This window comes from Lipophrys pholis (genome assembly GCF_963383615.2).
Source record: "Lipophrys pholis genome assembly, chromosome: 17".
NCBI classification, from domain to species: domain Eukaryota; kingdom Metazoa; phylum Chordata; class Actinopteri; order Blenniiformes; family Blenniidae; genus Lipophrys; species Lipophrys pholis.
The window spans coordinates 13,358,828-13,378,659 of NC_137643.1; the positions used below are offsets into that span (position 1 = coordinate 13,358,828).

A 19,832-nucleotide genomic window follows, 5' to 3' on the forward strand; every position below is an offset into this window, starting at 1 on the left:
TTATATTTGAGATTTTTGCTTTTGATACTTGGATATGATGTGAATCTCTGGTTTGACCTCATTTCTCTCAATGGCCCACTGTGTCTGGGACTTTCCAGTACTTGTGTCAAGGACGTGTTCTGATCGTCTTTTTCTCTTTTTGTCTCTGTCCGTCTTCGCTGGCCCGGCCGTCCTGTCAGGAGGAGTTGCGGGAGCTGAGGGAGCAGCCCATCGACCCCCAGGCGGAGCAGGAAATCATTGACAGCATTGAGGAGGTCTACTTCTCAAACGACTCCTTCGATATGGTGCAGCACGAACTGGAGGTCAGATACTACTGCCTGAATTTCACCGCTTGTGCTACCGACTGAATGAGCGCCACTCACTTGTAAAACGATAAGGCACTCACTCCGACTTCCCACGCCCAGTCTCTCCTTTAAATGATAATCCCATCAAACTCACCACATCTCAGTAACTTCGATAACGGCAATATTGCATTGCTAATATGAATAAATATGGTTTATTGCCTTTTGAACCCTCCCTGACTTGTACAAATGAAGCTTTTTCTCACCTGAGTTGCTGCCTCTTGCGCTTCTGCTGAACCGCATGCATACCATTGACGTCTGGATTGATGGATTGCATCCGCTCAACAGAAGAAGGGTGTGAAATCTCATTAGATTTATCTTGGTATTGCTACACCATCTGAAATGAGACTCTCAGTCAAGGGGAAAGTAATTACCTATCATCCTCTGGGCCATGGATTTGTAATATCTTCTTTCCCACGTAAGAGTTTGTTTGCTGTTTACTTAATAACATACTCTACTCTCTACTAATCTGACGTATGATCTGGGAAGGTGTATTTATTGAGGAAAGACTTCTTTGTTTTTCGAAGGGGGAAAGAGCACATGCACGGTAAGGCCAGTCGTCGCTCTTCATTTAATTAATGGTGATGTAGCTTCGAAAAATCATGTTACTAAGAAGAGAATGATTTTTAGATTTGGCACCTAGTCAGAAATGATTTATAATCTCGAATCTCGTATTTGTTACGAAGCCGCAAGCAGCTGTACACAAGCAAAATTGGTCTACGACGTTGTGCTGAGATGCAGAAGTTCTGGATTTCATCAACTGTGTAGGAGGAGGCACTGTCATTAAATTTCTGTGCCTGTGATTACAGAAACTCCCACCTGAGCTGAATCTGCAGGAGCTGGAGGAGTACAGAGATAAGCTCAAAAGACAACAAGCGGCGGCAAGTATCTTCCTGTCCTGTCACTCATAGGCGCATGCATACAGGCTTACTGTATAAGCACACTGTGGTGTTGTACCACGGCAGGATGATTCATTGTCACTCAGGAATTAAAATGTGTGTTTCTGTCTTTATCATTCTTGACCCTATTTTTGTAGTTTTGATAAAATTTGTCTTGTTTATTTATTAGCAGTCTTGTCTGTCACTCATGCTGTTTGGCTGTAATGTTTTGGTTTTTATCTGCATTTGGTTTTGGATGCCATAGAAATACAATGTACCATCATGGAATAGTGCATGGAATCATGATGAACATAGTTTGGCTTTATATTTTGAATTTGCAAGAAAACCTTTAATATTGAATGAAAGATTCTTACAAAGTAATGCCAGTTACTTGGGACTCAGTTGATCGTCCTGCAGTTGCAGGGAGATGATGGATGAAACTCCTCTCTCTCTCCATGTCCATATGGCAAAGTGAGCAAAACACAAATTGCTCCCAAAGTGTGTTGCAGCCGTTACTGTTTATGAATGTGGCTGGAAGTGTAAAACACTTTAAGAACCATCTCTGTGTAGATTCTGCTCTGTGCTTCTTGGGCTCATTGTCTTTTTGTTAAATAAATCTTGTCCCAAGGTGTAGTTCTCCTGCAGGCTGTCAGATCACCCTCCAGGAATTGCCAATATTTTTTCTGCTTTTACGTTCCCCTTTACCTTTACAAGCTTTCCATGGCCTGCTGCTGAGAAGCATCCACAAAGCATGATGCTGCCTCCACCATGCTTCCTGATGGAGAAGAGGTGTACTGAGAGTCTTTGCTGTTCACCAAACATTAGCGTCCAGTGTGAGGGCTGAAAAAGCTCAAAAGTTTGTCCCGTAACACCAAAGAACCTTCTTCCAATTGACCCAGGAGACTTTCACATGTTTTTGAACGAATTCCAGCGATTAAGTCCTCCAGACCGGTTATAGATGTGTTGCTTGCCACTCTCACTCTTCTCCTTGCATTCCTCCTTGGAGACAACCAGCAGGCAGATTTAATCAGGTGTCAAAATTCTTCCATTTCTCATCGACAAATTTGACAAAACTCCATTAGATGTTCAGTGAGTTGAAAGTCTTTTTATAGCCATCTCTGACATATAAGTTTGATTGATCTTTTCTGTGAGTTTCTTTGAGTGGTGTTTTGTCTTCATATAGTAGAAGGAATGAATACCAATGAACCAGAGACGGAAAGTCCCAGACAAAGGTGTTTCAATCACTTCACACACTCTAATTGTAACACTGCTGACATCAACTCGCTGGACCTTTCTTGAATTATCTCAGTCATTTTAAATGGGGTGAATATTTATGCTCACATATATTTTACGCTATAATAATTTGATGAATTGCCATTATTTTGGAGACCCACAGAGTCATTGGTGGCTGAATTGGCCAATTTAGAAGAGTTTGTGTGGAAATTCTTATTTAGGAAAAAGAAATCTAATTATATTGACCATGGTTTCATGTGTGAAAAAGGAGACAAGGTGATGTGATTACTTTATATTGGCCGATGAACCAAGTATCTGATGAAGACAACATGGTCTGGATGAAAGATTTCACACAAGCTCTAATTGATCTCGAGCCATTTGGTTGTTTGGTTTGACATCAGTCACAAATTCCTATTTTCAAAAGTCAGAACAAGTGGGGTCTTGCAGAGAAATAAACTGGCTGGGGGGGGTCTTTGGTTAAGAGATGTTTTGACAATTGTGGTTTATTATGATTATAAAGAGAAAATGTAAAAACTGTCAACACAAGTTTAAAACAAATCTGAAAGTCTCGCCAATTGTTACCGGAAATTGTTTGTTTTGGTTTTTTTTTATAGTCCTTGGACACCTCCGCTGACTTCACTCACCATTTTAGTTGCTTATCCTGAAAAGTTTATGAAAATGCTTTGAAGCAGGCTCACATTGTAGTTGTATAAATTGTAGTTGAAAATGATGATACGTTGAGAAAAGAAATCGCAGAAAAGTTTTTTTCTCATTCAGATCAAAGCTTTGAAATTCTGCATCGTTCTTCTTTATTGTCGGGCCAGTCCATTACACCGCCACCACACTTTTCTTTGCTTCCCCCGCCACGTCCTTGTCTTGACAGTTTTTGTTTTTTCGCAGTTGAGACGACGCTCCAGACTTTTTTGCCCTGTGGCATGGGAAGACCCGCGTGTTGGTACAGCCACAGAGTACACAGACTCACGCTCACATCTTCTGTCTCTCCTCCCTTCTCCTTTTGGCTGTCAGCCTGCAGGCACCGTGTGGGAATAGCCAGGGTAATTGGTCCAGTGTGCTATCGGACGGAAAATGTGCAGCTTAGTTTCTCGGCAAGCTTATCAACGCAAACCTGTGGCCCTGTCTCCATATGAGACTCTCCCAACCTGTTTGTAATATTGTCCGGCTGTTTTGTAGAATGTTTCATTATATGGCGCCTTTTTAAAGGCGCTTACATCAAGCTGTTTTTATTTTATCTTCCGCTGCCTTGTCTTATCTAAAGTTATGAGTGACTACACTTGTTATTTTTGAATATTGCTTTCCTTAATCTACTGTTATTATAAATACAAATACAGCCACACTCATCTCTGTCTGGGTATGTGGCTCTTTAAACACACTACCTTCTGCCCTGCACTCGTCCTAAACCTGCCCCCAAAAACAGACGCTTTTCCACTGATTAAATGAGGTTGGAATAAATGTGTTGTTTTGGTTTCTGCAAAGCAGCACTGCTGCAACCACAGGGAGGCCGTTTGATTGATTCCTGTTTTGGTTTGGGTCTCTCTGGCGTGTTAAAAGATTTGTTTGGCAAACAAAATCAATGTGATTTTTAACCATTGCCAATGAGGTGCTGGATGAAGATGGAGATATGGTAATAGATCAAGGCTTGAAGAGGCAGTGGAATTGTCATATTTCTTTTTTATTCATTTGACTTCATACACACTGACACAGTCTCATGTCCATGGCCCTTAGAATCAAGAAGTGTGCCTTCAGTTTCCCGGTGTAGGGCCGTCTGTCCTTCTGGTAGATGACGATATCGACTGTCACCTCACGTCTTCTCTTTAACGTCATTTGTCGTGGTGTAAAGCGGCTCTCTGTAGGCGTATGGGCTGGCAGGGACTTGAGTTCATGAGATGAATGTGAGAAACATACAATGATGCTCCACGTGTACTGTACCATATGTGCTCGTACCCCTATTTACATTCTGTCCTCACCCCTGCTGTCTGCGGGCGTATGTTTATCAGCGGGTGGGTTGACTTGCATTGTTATCTGAATAATCTGCAGTCGAATGGAACGGACCTGTGGTTTTGAAGAAAGCGGCACCGCTGCCCGGTCGCTCTTCTGCCGTATCCAAGCTTAATTGGCATCTTTGACGCAAGCGTGGCAGAGGCTCATCTCGAGGCTAATTGCCTGTTTCATGCTGGTAGACTTTGGCCCGTGCGAAAAACGGTCCAGAGAAGCATGTTGTTTTTGCTGTAATTCTCAGTGTAACACTGGCATGTTAAAAAGCTTGAATTCATGTGAACCAAACGCCTTTACCATATTTTTGAGGACTTTTTCCAAATCTTAATAAAAAAATTTAAAAAATCTAATAAAAATAAAAAATATATCCAACTGCTGCCACCATTGACACGCCTAGATAAAAATATTAAAACAACACAATAACTCTGAATATATACGAAATTAAACATTCAAAACCAACAACTTTGTGTATTTTAGACAAACATTTAATTTTTCAGGAATTGTTATAAGAGAGTTTCTCAATCTTGATGGATTAAAACCATCTCAACATATAATATCTCTCGGAAATACGTTTAATTTCAACACCTCGTATATATCTTTGCGCACGCTACTGCGATCGTGACAAACACTTGTTAGATGTCCAGATGATGCCGACAGCCTCCACAGAAAGGGTAAGCCCCATAGGATCCTTGTTGCTGTTCAGAGTGTCCAGTCAAAGCAGATTCATGGAACATTGAGTGGGATGAGGTGTGGGAGGAAGAGGTGCACAACCAGCAGGTAACCACGACCTGGAGAAGACTGTCAAGTGGAAGAACTTCATAAGGAGTGGAGTGAGGATGGAGTCAGGGCATCAAGAACACACACACACACACACACACACACACACACACACACACACACACACCTGATAATGGCATGTAAAAGTGTTAAATTTACAGTGTGAAAACATTCCTGAACCAGACTCACAAGAGTCTCGCCTGTGCTAAGGAGAAGAAGAACTGGATCATCATTAATGGTGATCGAAGTCATTTTTCTACTTACTGCCATTGATGAACAGAATAAATCCGAATAAATCAACCGGCCAATTAAAATCACATTATCTAACCACTCCTCTCTGAATAGATTATTTCTATCTAATTGAAGCCACAATCTGATTGGAAGAGGTGGTGAAACCCTGTACGTGACCTGATAAGGTCCATATGTACAGAACATGGGATTGGGGATAAACGGCGGTGGCAAAACCCAATAGCCTGATGAAGGAGCTGTTGGTTGATTGGCCAACTCCTCACAGCTAAACCCCAAAGAGAGAAGGTCTATTATCAAGGCGAAGATGAGAGACTTGAGAGTCATTATACAGATGAGCTGACGGCTGCTATCAAAGCAACCCAGGCTTCCATATCACCTCAGCAGTGCCTCAGGCGGAAAGACTCTATGCTTTGCTGCATTCGTCTTTTCATTTAAAAACTACCTCAAAGCCAGGTACTTTTTTAAGGAGGTTTACTTTTCTCCATGTTTTTTGACATTTTATGAAATGCAGTAATATTTTGAGATGCTTGTTTTTTTTAGTTGTTTTTTTTATGAGCTGTGACCAAAAAGACTTGAAGTGATATAGTCGATGATTCATAAAAGGCTGACCTTTATACATTTTTGGGGCTGGCTTATGAATTACACTCCTCCATTTACCAAAAAAGGGATATTCTTTTTAGGAATTTCCGCTCCCACGTCGGCAGAGGCGATGTTGGTAATATGAATGAACACATTAAATTTTTAATGAAACTTGAAAGCTGGAGAAGAGTCTCCTTCCTGCAGCAGTAATGAATTCTGTCCCTCTGCTCGCTTCTTTATTTTTTTTAATGTGAGTGATTCTTATGCAATTTATGCCTAAACCTTGCCTGGCTTCAGGCTTCCTCCTCATGTTTGAGTGTGAGAATACAAGCACGACAGAATACAGCGCACGCAAACAGAATGGCTTCAAAGCTGGGGTGTGGATGCAATTATTACTGTTTGCTTAGAGGCAAGAAAGCACAACGTTTTAGAAATGTGTTTCACAAATGAAGACATTAGAGAAACTAAGCATCCTGAAGGAAATCTTCATTTTGTTCACCACAGCAAGGTGCAGTGTTTCTTTAGATAAACAGTTCTACTTGAACCTCAGGGCTTATGACTGCCTCCACCTCAATCTGATTGTAGTTTATATCCTGCTGAGCGAGACGTGGACAGTTTAGTTGTTAATTCTTCAGTGAGAATCAGTCCGCTCAAGAAGGTTATTACTGTTTAATAGATTTCACTATGACCATTTTTTAATCCAATAGCTATATTGGCACGATTTGATTATTTTAGTTTATTTCAGTTATTTCTTATTATATTGACGCTTGTCAATCTTTTTCTAAATATACTTTGTTGTCAGACGACTATGATCGTTCTGAGAACCACAACATTTTGTGTAAAATTACTTCACTGAAATTAGGATTCAAATGAACATGCCCGTCTTTAATTCTAAGTTAATTCTTACTTCGATATAGCCTGGTTCCTCCCATCACCAGTGAAACCGCTATGTTTTCACATTGGGGTAAACTGGCCCGCCCACATCTAAATCTATATTTGCTCTCTCAGCAGTCCTTCCGTTTCTAAGTCTTCTCTTGAACTAATAGATGATGTGTGGCGGAGGTAGAGTCAAGTCTTCGTCAAATGTTTTCCTTTTCTTGACTTCCCTCTTATTCCACTTTTTTCCCCCCATTTCCCTCCATGTGCATAAAAGGTTTTCATGCCGTGTGTGGGTCTGTTATTGTTTATTGTCCTTCACAAATCTTGATCAGTATTTATTCCATCTGTTAGATATGACATGCACTCTTCTTGCTTCGTCGCCCTGTCAGTACACAATCAGCCTCCATTTGTGTTGTGTGAAGACATGCTTCGAGTTAATGCTTATGGCCTTGTGCCTGTGGTGTTTTTTTTTCCGGGGGGTAATCACAGATGTTTTTGGTTTATATACTTCAAATCTTGCACGTTTGAAAAGTGCTGGATGGTAAAATGAGTGGGGTGCCAATAGGTGGCGTTATGGCATTATTTTGAGCCGGTTTGTAGAAGACTGGGAAAGTCGATGAGGGATGCCATATTGTGAATTCCTCTTGTTTTCTGTATGCTCTTCTGCTTTTTCTCACACTTGGTCCGATGACTGATTTATCATAAAAAAAAATTTCTGTGTGACAATGCCGTTTCTCATACATTTGAATGTTGAAAGAAAAGACACAAACTCGCCCCTGTGGAATGAACAGTTCCTCCTCTGTCTGTTCCTCTTGGCTGTTGTCTGCCACGTATACGTAACATATGTTGAAATCCCCTCCCCTGGTTTCATCCACTGCATATGTACGCCGTCTTACTGCTTTGAATACACTCAATTTTTAGTTTTTATGCAAATGCCATCAAACTCCACTCGGTGTGTGAAAGTAGTGGTGTGTATTGTTATTAATTGTGCTGTCGTGACATAAAGGTAAAACTCACTGAGTGGGAGAGAGATGGTTCATTCTATCTTCTCAATAGGGAACCATCCTTGGTTATCATAATCACAATAACTTTGAGTAGTCATTCTCAAATGTCTTCCGTTGTGCTTCTATTTTTATTTTTTATTTTTTTACCATAACCAGCTAAGGCCAATGATTTTAAGACTTCAACCAATGGACCAAAGTGGACAAGCTCATTGTCATAAACATACAAAGGTTCTAATTTTAACGACGTTGAAACGGGCTCTTCACTCAGTTTTAAAGGAATACAATGTTCCCTCAACTGTCAAGTCTATCAAATTGACAGTTTATGTTATTATGTAATATCTTCCATATCTCGGTTTCTAAACACTATATATCAATATAATATCAAAAAAGTTCATACAAAGAGCCATACAGTGGGGCCATTGTATTGATAGCAATGGCCCCACGAGTGCAGTCCTACTACTACTTGAAATATCTTTGTTTTAACTCGGGTGATTAGTACGGGTGCACCCAGCTGTCTTTGTTCCTCGGTGGCCTTGTTTGTATGTATGGTCCTTCGAAGCAGATGAAACCACAGTTCATTCAATTTCCGCTGACCCTCTGTGTTTTTTTGTTTTTTTTTCTCGTCTGCTAAAAGCAGCGGTGGACATCCCACATGGCAGAAGGGTCACACTGATCTCACGACCATTGCGAGTGCTTTAGTGCTTTACGCCACCGGCAGGGCACCAGCTCTTTAAATAATTACAATTTCACCTTCACCGTGAATCAAATCAGTAAAGGGGCACAAAACACAAAGGGAACACAGAGAACAGAGACTTATCTTTTAGAAGTGAGAGTAACACTTTTGAGAAAGACACTGAATGAAATAAAGTCAAGAAAATGAGACACGCCATTAAAAGGCTTTAGCGGCATTGTGCCTCGGATGCAGACTTGACTTAATGCTGTTCTCCTCCCTTCCTCAATAGCAGGATTACTCTTGACTGAACTGTTTCTGTGATCCTACATTTGGGAAGAAGACCAAAATATCTTTAATCTCTTTGTTTTTTTTGTTTAAAACCGTTGCTAACGTCTCCCTCTTTCTTTCTCTGTCCATTCTTTGTCATCTAGGTCTCTAAAAAGGTTGCAGATCTCATTCTGGAGAAACAGCCTTCTTATGTCAAGGTAAGCCAATCCACTTATTTTGAACCCTTCCAAAAATAATGTTTGTTGCTTATATTGAATTCAAAGACACAGCACTTTTTAAAAAAAATTTCATCGTATGACACCTAATGACATCAGGCTGTTTTGATGCTATCGGGGTCTCAGTAGACCTGCTTCTGTGGAGTGCTGACAACACGAGGTTCTAATTCTGCTCACCATGTTAATAAGAAATTAAACTCCATCCGTGGGGAATAAAGAAGGGAGCAGTAAGCAGTAACTTAGTTTTTTATTGGTGTTGTGAATTAGATGCAAGTCCCGTAACCCCATCCTTTGATTGCAGTATGATTTAGCAGTTACCTGAAGAGACTCGAGCAGATGCTGCTGTGCAGCAACTTAAAAACATCATCAGCTCACCCACCTGATGGCCAGCTCTCTCTCCTCTTTTATAGGGCATTCACAGAAATGCCAAACCCCAGAGGGTTATGTAAGGATATTGCAATCCTTTATTTTAAAGTCAGTGTAAATCACCGTTATTGCCCCAGTGCGGCTGTGCCATTTTTTTGTGACACAGACTTCATGCTCCCTTGTTTTCACTTTTCACATGGGCATTGTGACAGACCACACTGGATTTATGAGACGGCATCTCTTTTAAAACTACTAATGATGGAATATGTTGTAAAACATTATATTCGCCAAAAACCTACACATTTCTCAATCTTCTATCTTAAAAGGGATTTCTGTAACAGAATAGCACCCTGCTAATGAGCACCACGTTCATTCTTTATAATGTATCATTAATCAACCGGTACCATAAATAAGACTTACTAAAAGCAGTAGGAGTATTCCTATTTCAAAACTTAGACTAGTTTTATGCGTTTAGTGCTTTCCCCTGGCACAGGTTTTCATAAGCTGCAAATTAAACTTGAGCTCTGAAGTTTGTTGGACCATAATAAATTTGAATTTAAAGGTGTGATCTAGGAAGCACCCAGCTGATCACTGGCATCTCAAACAACTTCAGTATGTGATGAAACAGTGAAATTGATGACCTGTGTGGGGTGTGTTCTCTCAATGTCAGCTCTCTCAATGTCAGCTGGGATTGGCTTGAGCCCAAATGACCTTACGCTGGATAACGCAGGTATGGAAGGTAGATGGATGAAATGGTCGCGCGATCACTTCCATTGTTGAGGGTCAGTCAATAGGGTCAATCTTTGAATAGTAAATTGGTCATTATTTCTACAAACCTCTTTGTGACGGCCAAGATGAGAAGACAGTGAGGCTTATTAGCAGACATTGCCGGGGATCTCGGAGGGGCATTTCCATTGAAGCATTTCAGAACTACTTTCAGTCTCCACATGCCCCACTTCATTTTCTACATCCGCTCTGCCAATGTCACCATGAGAGAGAAGACAGCAAGACATTTTATCTTTTCAGTATGAAAGACAGCCCAAGAAGTTCAGGATATTCGTTTGTTGGTGCTCTTTTCTTAATCTGTACATATCTTTGATATAAATCATGAAAATGTGACCACACAAGGGATATCTTTTCCACCCTATCTTCATGAACATCTTTCTTTATATAGATTTTCTTGTCCTCGCTCACACAGAAGCCCCCCACCACAATGTGTAATGACACTTCCCCCCCTAGTGCACATGTGCAGATCAGTAGACACATAAATTGCACAGACACATATACTCATGCCTCAGTGCGTACAATAGTGTGCTACTAGGCGTCCTTTGTCATTCATGGTTGTACAGTGACTAACCTCTTTGCCCTCTAGCGAAACTTGGACTCTGCTTGCACTCCGTGGTGCGATTGGGCTTCCTCATGCAGGAAGGTGACACAAAGGCCACAGCCACAATCACAGTTTGTTTGAATTTGCAGCCATATTTTTCAAATTTCTACATGTCAAGTTTTTTTTCAAGTAGACAGATTGAACTTTATTTTAGTGAAGCAGTGAGGTGATGTCTAACAGCGGACCTCTTGTCACCTCATTTTTAGAGGAGACAGTTTAAGATTGAGTGGCCACACTACATTGCCCTGAAACCTGTCGGAGGACGTGCTATAGAAATCAGGCTGTAATGAACCTGCGCCACAAAGCCCTGACCAGGTCATTCAGCACCATTGAAAAAGAATGGACTTAGACTGGGATTCCATTATTTTCCTCTGGAAATGCTTCTTCGTCCTGGTTACTGCCGGTTCCTTTGTCTGTGATTCCCACTCTCCTCCTTTCAGTGAGATTGGTAATTTGTCAGAGATTGGTGGTCATAGCTGCCAATTACACCGGGGTCTTAAGGCGTTGTCGTTGGGGAAAGCAGAAATTGACAAAAAATGGATGTGACAGGTTGGTTAATATCTGCAGACATGTGCAGGTGTGGTCACATGCACTTTAGGTAATTGTATGTGACTGTAATGACATAAACACATTGCATGTCACCTTCAGCTGGAGCAGCCTGAACTTGTGTGTCCTGAAGGCCATTTCTCTTTGCTTTTCATTGCAACACAGCGAGAAGACGTCGTCCAAACAATGGCATCATTAGGATGTACAGATGGAATGGTAACGGGGAGCCAGTGCATAGTCAATGTGGTGGTAGGTCACTGCGAGGACCTCTTCTGAATATATGAATAAAGAAGTCTCCCTTGCGACGGACATGTACTCCTCCTTAACCTTCACTTCCCACACCAGAGCCGTATTTGTGAACAACGTAGGAGTTTGGTACTGTAGTGGAATCACACGAGATGGCTGGTTTCTCTTGTCTGTCTGAAGTTCATATGAATCTACTAAATGCTTGCTTTTGTTTTTTTTTTTTTTTATCACGTCAAAGTATACAACCTCTCCATGATTTGAAATATGCCTCATTATTTGCAAGAGCCCTCCGCTGTTCGCGTCTACATCTTTTCTTACGCAACCTAAGCGGATTGGGTCCTCGGTCTGTCAGGTTAAGTGTAGCTTATAGATGGTGTAGACAGCTCAGAGCTGCGGTGTAACAACAAATTGGGGCTCCGGGCTATATAGTGAACACTCATCTTGTTGAGCATTTGTGTGTGTGTGTGTGTGTGTGCGCGCGCGTGTGTGTCTGTTTGAACAGGTCTGAGCGTCCGTACTGGTCTTGTATTGTTTGAGCTTAATGTGTTGACATAACAGAATGTGCGAGTGTTTCTGTATATTTTACAAGAATCTCAACATTTCCCTGCAACTGTGATTGAGTAGTTCTTGTTTCTTTAGGACAGCGAACAGAAGATAATTCAGCCAAGTGGAACCACATTGTTTCATGTGTGTTGATCACTGATTCGTTTTTCACCCCATAAAAAACAAAAAAACAAAGAAAATCAGTCGCTTGGCACTTTGATTCCTGCAACTCGGTGCACTTGTGCCATTCTCCGGTGAACACGTTGATGGATCTAGCTCCAGTGAATAGTTCTTCATTATAAAGTTTAAACCGAGTAAAGATTTGCAGTTGGCAACAGCCATCCATTAAAACCGCTTTAAGTAGAAGAGAAAGGCAGAGGACGTACTCGGAGTACATCTCAAGGCTAACTCACATTGACTTACTGCAAATCACCCACAGACACATTCACAAAAAACGGGGACTTTAGAGTTGCCAATTATCCTCATCAATACGTCTTCAGAATATGGGAAACCCACCCAAGCAGTTTCTGGAGTTTGTTGTTAGTTGTTGGCTCATCAACTCACTTACTCGTGTCAAAATCTGCCGTTTCTTCTTTTCTGGTGCTGCTGCAGGGTGAGTCACTCCATCATATCGTGGTACTAAGTTGTGTTGCGAGGCTGATTGGGCGGTGGCTCGCTGCTCAGGTTACCAACTTTGGGAGATTTCTCTTTTACGTCATGGTAAATTTGTTTAGCTTTTTTTTTTTTTTTTTTTTGACTGAAAGAACGAGTACCGCCCTGGTTGATTATCGGGGTAAGTCATCTTGTTGCAGCAGGGCTTTCCACTATAAACTCACTGAAAATATTACTAACTCTACTTTATTCAAAATAATTCGGACATTGATCAAATTAAAGCTTCGGTCAGACAATTAGTCCAATGTAATATTGAATTTTACGACTGTTTATACTGTTAACCAATGTATGGAGGTAATCTACGTTGAATATTTTACTAACCATTTTTGGATTATTACTGTGTCGTGTGGATGTTGTTTCAAAAGTCCTGTTGAAAGATGATAGAGACGTGAATAAACCTTTTGCGAGTGTTATTGGATCTTCCTGAGGTCTTTGTCAGAACTAAAGCTCTCGAGGTCACGGTTAAGTAATTGTGATTGTTGATCTCATATTCGCTGCTGAAAGTCCAATTTGGATTTTCGATGTATTTCAATGAATTTCCATGTGCAGTTGAAGTTGGTGTTACCGATCAAATCTAGACCGAATGTTGGTGTAATATTTAAAATCCCAATCCAAGCGCTCTCTGACTCGGGTATGACATTTTCTATTCCAGAAAATAATGACGGACAAAAACGCAGTTTGTCCCCTGGACGTGCGTCGCTGTGGCTGCTCTCAGCAGAGGTCATTGAACTGGCATAATGGCTAAAGTCTCAGAGCAGAGTGCCCATTGATCTTCTTGGTACCGAACGCTTGAAAGAGAGAAAAAAAAAAGTTTTCTTAGATATTTTGCCTTTTGAAAGTCCTTTTTCCAAGCCGCGCTGCTCTTTGGAAGTGATGAAACATGTCTTACAATAACAACGTCATCTATAACTTCTATCTGCTCACAGCGGGGCGCCGCTCACAGAGGAGTGTCTGTGAGAATTGCTTTTCATGCCATTGCCGTGCTTAGTAGGGAAGTGATTTGCTCGATAAATGGCATTATTAGAGGCGCAGCTCACTGACAGTAAAGCAAATGAACCAGCCTCACAGCATCTGTGCGTCTTGCAAGTTCTGAGCTGTTTCATAGCGACGGGATATTTTAGAAGGTTTGTCGCAGCAACTAAATGAATTGTTTCAAATGTGTAAAAAAAAAAAAAAAACTGCTTTAAAGAAGAAAAAAACTCATATTATTCATGTATTTTACTTTCTGTTGCTCATTAAACATTTCTTCACTCTCTCGTTTTTGTTCACAGGAACTGGAGAGAGTGACCGCGTTACAGACCAACCTGCAGCTGGCAGCAGTCATTTGCACTAATGCACGAAGGTAACAGTGTCGAGTTACATACATATATTCACTAACTGTAATAGCTCATCAGGATACATGTTTTAATCAAGCCAGTCCTCTTCTTACAAATGATTTCATCTCATTGTATTCCTGAAACCTTTGCCGGACCCTGCAGTGCCATATTTACTTCACTAGCATTACCTTTTCAAGTAATTTTGGGGACTTTCCTGAGAGAGACCTGATACGTGGTGAGAGAGTAGAGAAGTCTGTAGATGAATCTCACAACTGGCCATGAAAGACAATTTAGTCTATTTGGTCTGAGCCCTGTTACTTTTTGTAAATTAAAAGCAATGCATTTGATATATGATGTATTTCTGAAACAGTATGAATATGTACTCATTATTCCACATTGTTCAGATTCTTTAGGCACAGTTACTGCCTGTAGTCCTGATTAAGCTGAGAAAAAAAGAAAAGGGTTTCTTGTTACAGTCCATTGTGTTTTGTGAGATATTTTACTTCCGAAACATCCAAAATCAAGCAATTTACTTCGCTAAATGCAGCACACACACACACACACACACACACACACACACACACACACACACACACACACACACACACACACACACACACACACACACACACACACACACACACACACACACCATCACCAATTCATACACCTCGCAGCTTCGAAGCCTGTATTATCTTGAAATGAGGCCAAGTCGAATGTGCAAAGTTGAAGACACAATAGACCAGCATTTACATGGAAATCTGACTGAATATTTGACTGAACACCTCCTATAACTATCGATATCAATCGGTGTCGTAGCGACATCGGTCTGTTTTGTGTTCTGCTTCTCATTGTATTTGGCTGCGAACGCCACATCGACTTCTTTCACTTAGACAACTGAGTGTGGCGAAGGAGGGATTCACCGGAGCCAGTCTGGGTCTGTTGGCCAATCAAAGAAGGCGACAGCTATTGACAGGCCTGCTCAAGTCTCTGAGGACCATCAAGACCCTGGTAACAAACTGTGCACGTGACAATATTCAGTGTTTGAATTACATTTAGCTGCAGTGTGAATGGCAAGTGCCCTAGTATTTCATTGGATTCTTAAACTGGCCTTCAATTAATTATTATTCTTGTTTGATTCAGCTCCAAAGCGAAATTTTTTCGGCAGATTGTTTGAGCTTTCGTTTCGTTGCGTGTTTAATTAAATTGAAACAAAAATTCAGGCCCGGATTAAAAAGCTCTTCTTTTTTTCGCTTAAGTTGAATCTGGCTTTTTAAGGATTTTGGTACAACTTTAAAACTACTTTTACATTGATTCATATGTATTTCTGACTTGCATTACGATTTACTTAAAGAAGGGATGATCACTGTTACTGTAGACATTGCTGTTTGAAAATGGATTAAGAATTCATTTATCATTGCAATGTTTCTTTGGGTTTTTTTTGTCGTCAAAAGTGATTTTAAATTAAGATTCGGCTGATTTACACATACACTGTTTTATTAATTATCCAATTTGTTTTGATCATTTGTTCAAACCGTAATCATTACATGTTGACAACATTGTCACAGCAGGAAAATGTGTGAAAACTTGTCTTTGAGCCCGTTGTCACTAAATGTTATGTATTCCTTGTTATCTCGTGCTGCTTTGATATCTTGCCTTTTTCATCCCCTCCCCTCGCAGCAAAGAACAGATGTAAGACTCAGCGAGATGCTTGAGGTACGATAATAATGCTGCACACGCCAACAAACATACAGAGATGCTCATAATTGACTGGAAAGGTCAGACAACAGGAGGAATACTGCACTGAAAGCAAAACCCACACAAACAGTCGATGCTCTGATGAATGCCTGTCTAAAGTGAAGGTCAGCTGTAGTTTAAAAAAAAATTAAGAATAAATAAAAAGGATTTCACCTTCAAGCAAAAGCATTGTCTGTCTCGACATCTTTTGCCGTAAAAGTCTTTTGAAGAAAATAGTTATATGAACCTGGATCATAAAACGGATGTAGCACTATCATTACCTGTCATCATGCAAGGTTTTACTGTGGTACTTTCAAATAGATAGAGGCTACCCTTAAACCACATATATTCTTTTCTGTTTAACGTGAACCATTAAATTACATCTCCTCTCATTTAGGAGGAAGACTATCCAGGTGCCATCCAGCTCTGTCTGGAATGCCAGAAGGCCGCCAGCACCTTCAAACACTACAGCTGCATCAGGTACGGGCAGATTGATGCAGCCACATCCATCTCCATCCAAGTGGTGATGGCATGGCTTTCATTTTCTGGGTTCAATGGAACATTTCTTGATTTATTGCCATCTAAAATGATCTGACGTGATCTGCTTTGCCAGTAAAAACGTTCAAATTGGCCAGCCTATAAAAATAAACATAAGTTTTCAGCTAAATTTCTTTTTTTATTATTTTGTTGTTCCTTTGGGTTTGTTTTCAAATGACAGCAATAACACGAATCCAAACATTTCCCCTCTGCAGAGTTTGTCAGAGGGCTTTTAACCTGGACAAACAAAGTTCATAGTCTTATCCACAATGTTTTTAATGAGAGCTGTTTTGCTGCTTTTTTGTTTTTCATTACAGTCATTAAAGTTTGACTTTCTGCTCTCCTTATATTCAAAAGTACGACTTGAAGGGTTAGTAAAGACTGTACGGGAAGATGACCTTCTTTAAAACTATAACATGATAATAATAGTTATTTGTGCAAACTTGACAACAATGTGAGCACATTAACTAACGCTAACAATCCTAATGCTGATAATCCAAATTATTATTATTTTTAGGTAAAGTGTATTTGGTGAAGGTGTTGCTCAGTTATTAACCCTTTTTGTTCGAGTTCAGTCTCATTTCGTTCAGCGAAATGTGTATCCAGATAAAGCTACTGTGTCTATACCACACTACTACGCTTCCAAATGTGGTTTTACAGTTTAGGATTTATATTTAGAACACAGCCATGCATATTAAAGTCACGTCAACAATGAAAACGCTGAACCTCGACATCACTTAAAGAAAGAAAGACCAGAAAAAGAAACCATGTCGGCCCTGCTGTGACATTGCCATTTGAGTGACAGATCTGCTGCTGTGCAATGGTGATCACTGATTCAATATTATGCACGGGGCATTGTTGTGGTGCAGAAAAAAAGCTTCACGCTGCTCCCTCCCACACTGTTTATTTGTGTTGGTATGACTTTTGTTTTCACAGACCCTCATGACTGGAGTTGCGAGACATAGTGACGCTCATTACCTTTGCCGGAGTGGTGGCGTGTAGAACAGACTTCGCACTATTTGCCACCACTGTCAAAACCCACCATCACAGACCTGTCCTTGTAGAAATGTGTGAACATGAAAGAAAGTAGTTGTATATTATATACCTGTCTCTCTCTGGCATTATCGACACACATCTCTGATGTATAAATAGTTTTGGTGATGGCAGCTGAATGGAAAGCCTACTACAGCTTACTACTGTTTTATTTGTAATAGTTTGGTAAATTTGTTCACCGGTTAGAGATCCGTCATACTCTACATTTTCACTTTCTACCCGGCATGACTGTCGCATGGTTCTCTGTAAGGAGCTTTCAGCAAGCCTGTTAGAATTGTGCTTAATCCTGTCATGCAGTTTTAACTTAAATGGCAAAAGACGGTTTGCTTTTCTCCGTGTCTTTCCTTTGTCCACGTTCCTTATCTTTTCAGAATGAACAATGTATTCTCAAGTAGACGGTGACCAGAGATGTTTCCGGTGACTAATTTTACTGTCAACGAAACCAGAAGTTCAATTCAAATGAGTCAATTAGTTTAAAATGCTAAAATGTTGAGTAAGCAGTCAACACTTTGAACAGTTTTCTTTGAAGTTTTAAGTTGCAACTTTTAACAACCATATCAGACTAGCAGGAGGGTTGAGGAATATATTGCAAATTTATCATTATCATGATATCAATGCATTGTGCATTCATGCTCTGCATGTCATCCTATTTGGCCAATCAGATGGAGCCCTGCTGCCCAAGCTGCTCGCCACTAGGTAGATGTGAGGTTACACAAAAAAGCACCATAACCCACTCACTGCTGGTCTAAATTAGAGGCAAGAGAAAGAGCACTGTTATTCAGATAAAAAAAACAAATCTCAAAACCAAAAAAACATGAACATCATATGCTTCAGTGTTTTTATTTATATCAAATCATGTTGCTATATCAAGATTAGCCGATGTTCGCCTGCTATTATGCAGTGTTTAGCATCGCGAGCAGCAGCAGCTGCTGTTTGCAGGTTAATATCCAGACGCGTCAGTTGAATGGGGTTGAGCATTGCTCTGGTTGGGTGATTATGTCAGTTTTTTCCTGATGCAACCTGCATGGTACCCTTGTTTTCGTTTTCTAGATGAAAGTACTGATAAACGTTCCCGGTTTTGCAAGGGCATTGCTCTTCATTTTCCACCGTGAGATATTAAAACTGCCGTCTAACATAGTGGACTTCTGACTGATGGGGCTGGAGCACCAACTAGTGGCAAGTGTTTGCAGTGCCTTGTACACGAGTAAATAAAAAAACTGACTAATATTGATCGTGGTACCAACTGGCAACATCATGGATGTGTACATTGTTGAGACAAAATGTCAAACAAATAGCAGTTACATAATATCTTCATCTGTTTCAGTCCATCTGCATCAGTTGGTCCAGATGATCAGACCTCAACATATTAACTCGTATTCCATAAAGTTCTGAGTGTTTTTTTTCTCTTTACAGCGTTAGTTAGTTCATGCTGAATCATATTGTTTCCTGTGTTTAATGAGTCGTTCCCTTTAAAGCTCATCTCATAGATGGAAACAATGGCCTTATCTGCCAATAAAGATGTGACAGAGTTCTTTTTAAGCATATTCTTTTGGGGATTATATTTTTTTGTTTTTGCCATGAAACCACCACTGCAGATTAAATTGTAGTCATTTCATACTTGTCAGACAAACTATCTTTGGGGTTTTTCAAGGTGAGGCTCCACTACATCTCCACTTCAGTCCGTGATGGGTGTTCATCTGCATGAAGGAGTGCAGAGGGCTTCCTCCTGCATTCATCTGTGTGTCACTCTCAAACACTTTTCAAAGTGAGGCGCTGACCTGCACTACCTAACACTGAGTTGATTTCTGTGTTGCAATTGGCGTTTTTTTTTTTTTTTTTAATTTGTCCCTGACACTACTTTTTTAGTTTCTGCTTGGTTGCTAAGAAAAGAGGATGAAGATGATCAGTACTTGTATTTCAGGCTCTTTGTTGCAGCAGCAGTATATTTTAGGACGAGCACCATTTTTCTTCAGTGTATTGTGATTTCTGCAGCAAACCGGCTTTATTCTGCCTCAATATCTCCTTCCCAAATGCTTGGATTGAATTGTTTTTTACTTTGGCCTTTTGAATGATATTTAGAAAAAGATTGTACTCTATTATTGTTGTTGCATAAACACTTTGCAGCAACAATGGCCACTCCAAAGGATCGTAAAATGCTTTCTTAACTGGTGTAAGTCTTTGAGCTGAGATGGCATAAAACTAACAATGTAATTCTAATGTAATGATTTCTATAAATATTTCCACGGACCATAGGTGGAAAGAAAGCTGCTTAAGTGAATCAGACATCAAAGGTTTTAATG

The 19,832-nt window shown here is 40.3% G+C and overlaps 1 protein-coding gene across 2 annotated transcripts in view; it reads left to right on the forward strand.

Moving 5' to 3' along the window:
• Positions 1-19,832, forward strand: part of vps50 (VPS50 subunit of EARP/GARPII complex) — a 90,598-nt gene that overhangs the window by 7,027 nt on the left and 63,739 nt on the right. For both annotated transcript variants that reach the window (XM_080484502.1, XM_080484503.1), the window contains exons 3-9: positions 180-302; positions 1,151-1,222; positions 9,058-9,111; positions 14,161-14,231; positions 15,099-15,216; positions 15,886-15,921; positions 16,340-16,422. In XM_080484502.1, coding sequence (XP_080340628.1) covers positions 180-302; positions 1,151-1,222; positions 9,058-9,111; positions 14,161-14,231; positions 15,099-15,216; positions 15,886-15,921; positions 16,340-16,422 — 557 coding nt within the window. The remainder of the gene's footprint in view (positions 1-179; positions 303-1,150; positions 1,223-9,057; positions 9,112-14,160; positions 14,232-15,098; positions 15,217-15,885; positions 15,922-16,339; positions 16,423-19,832) is intronic.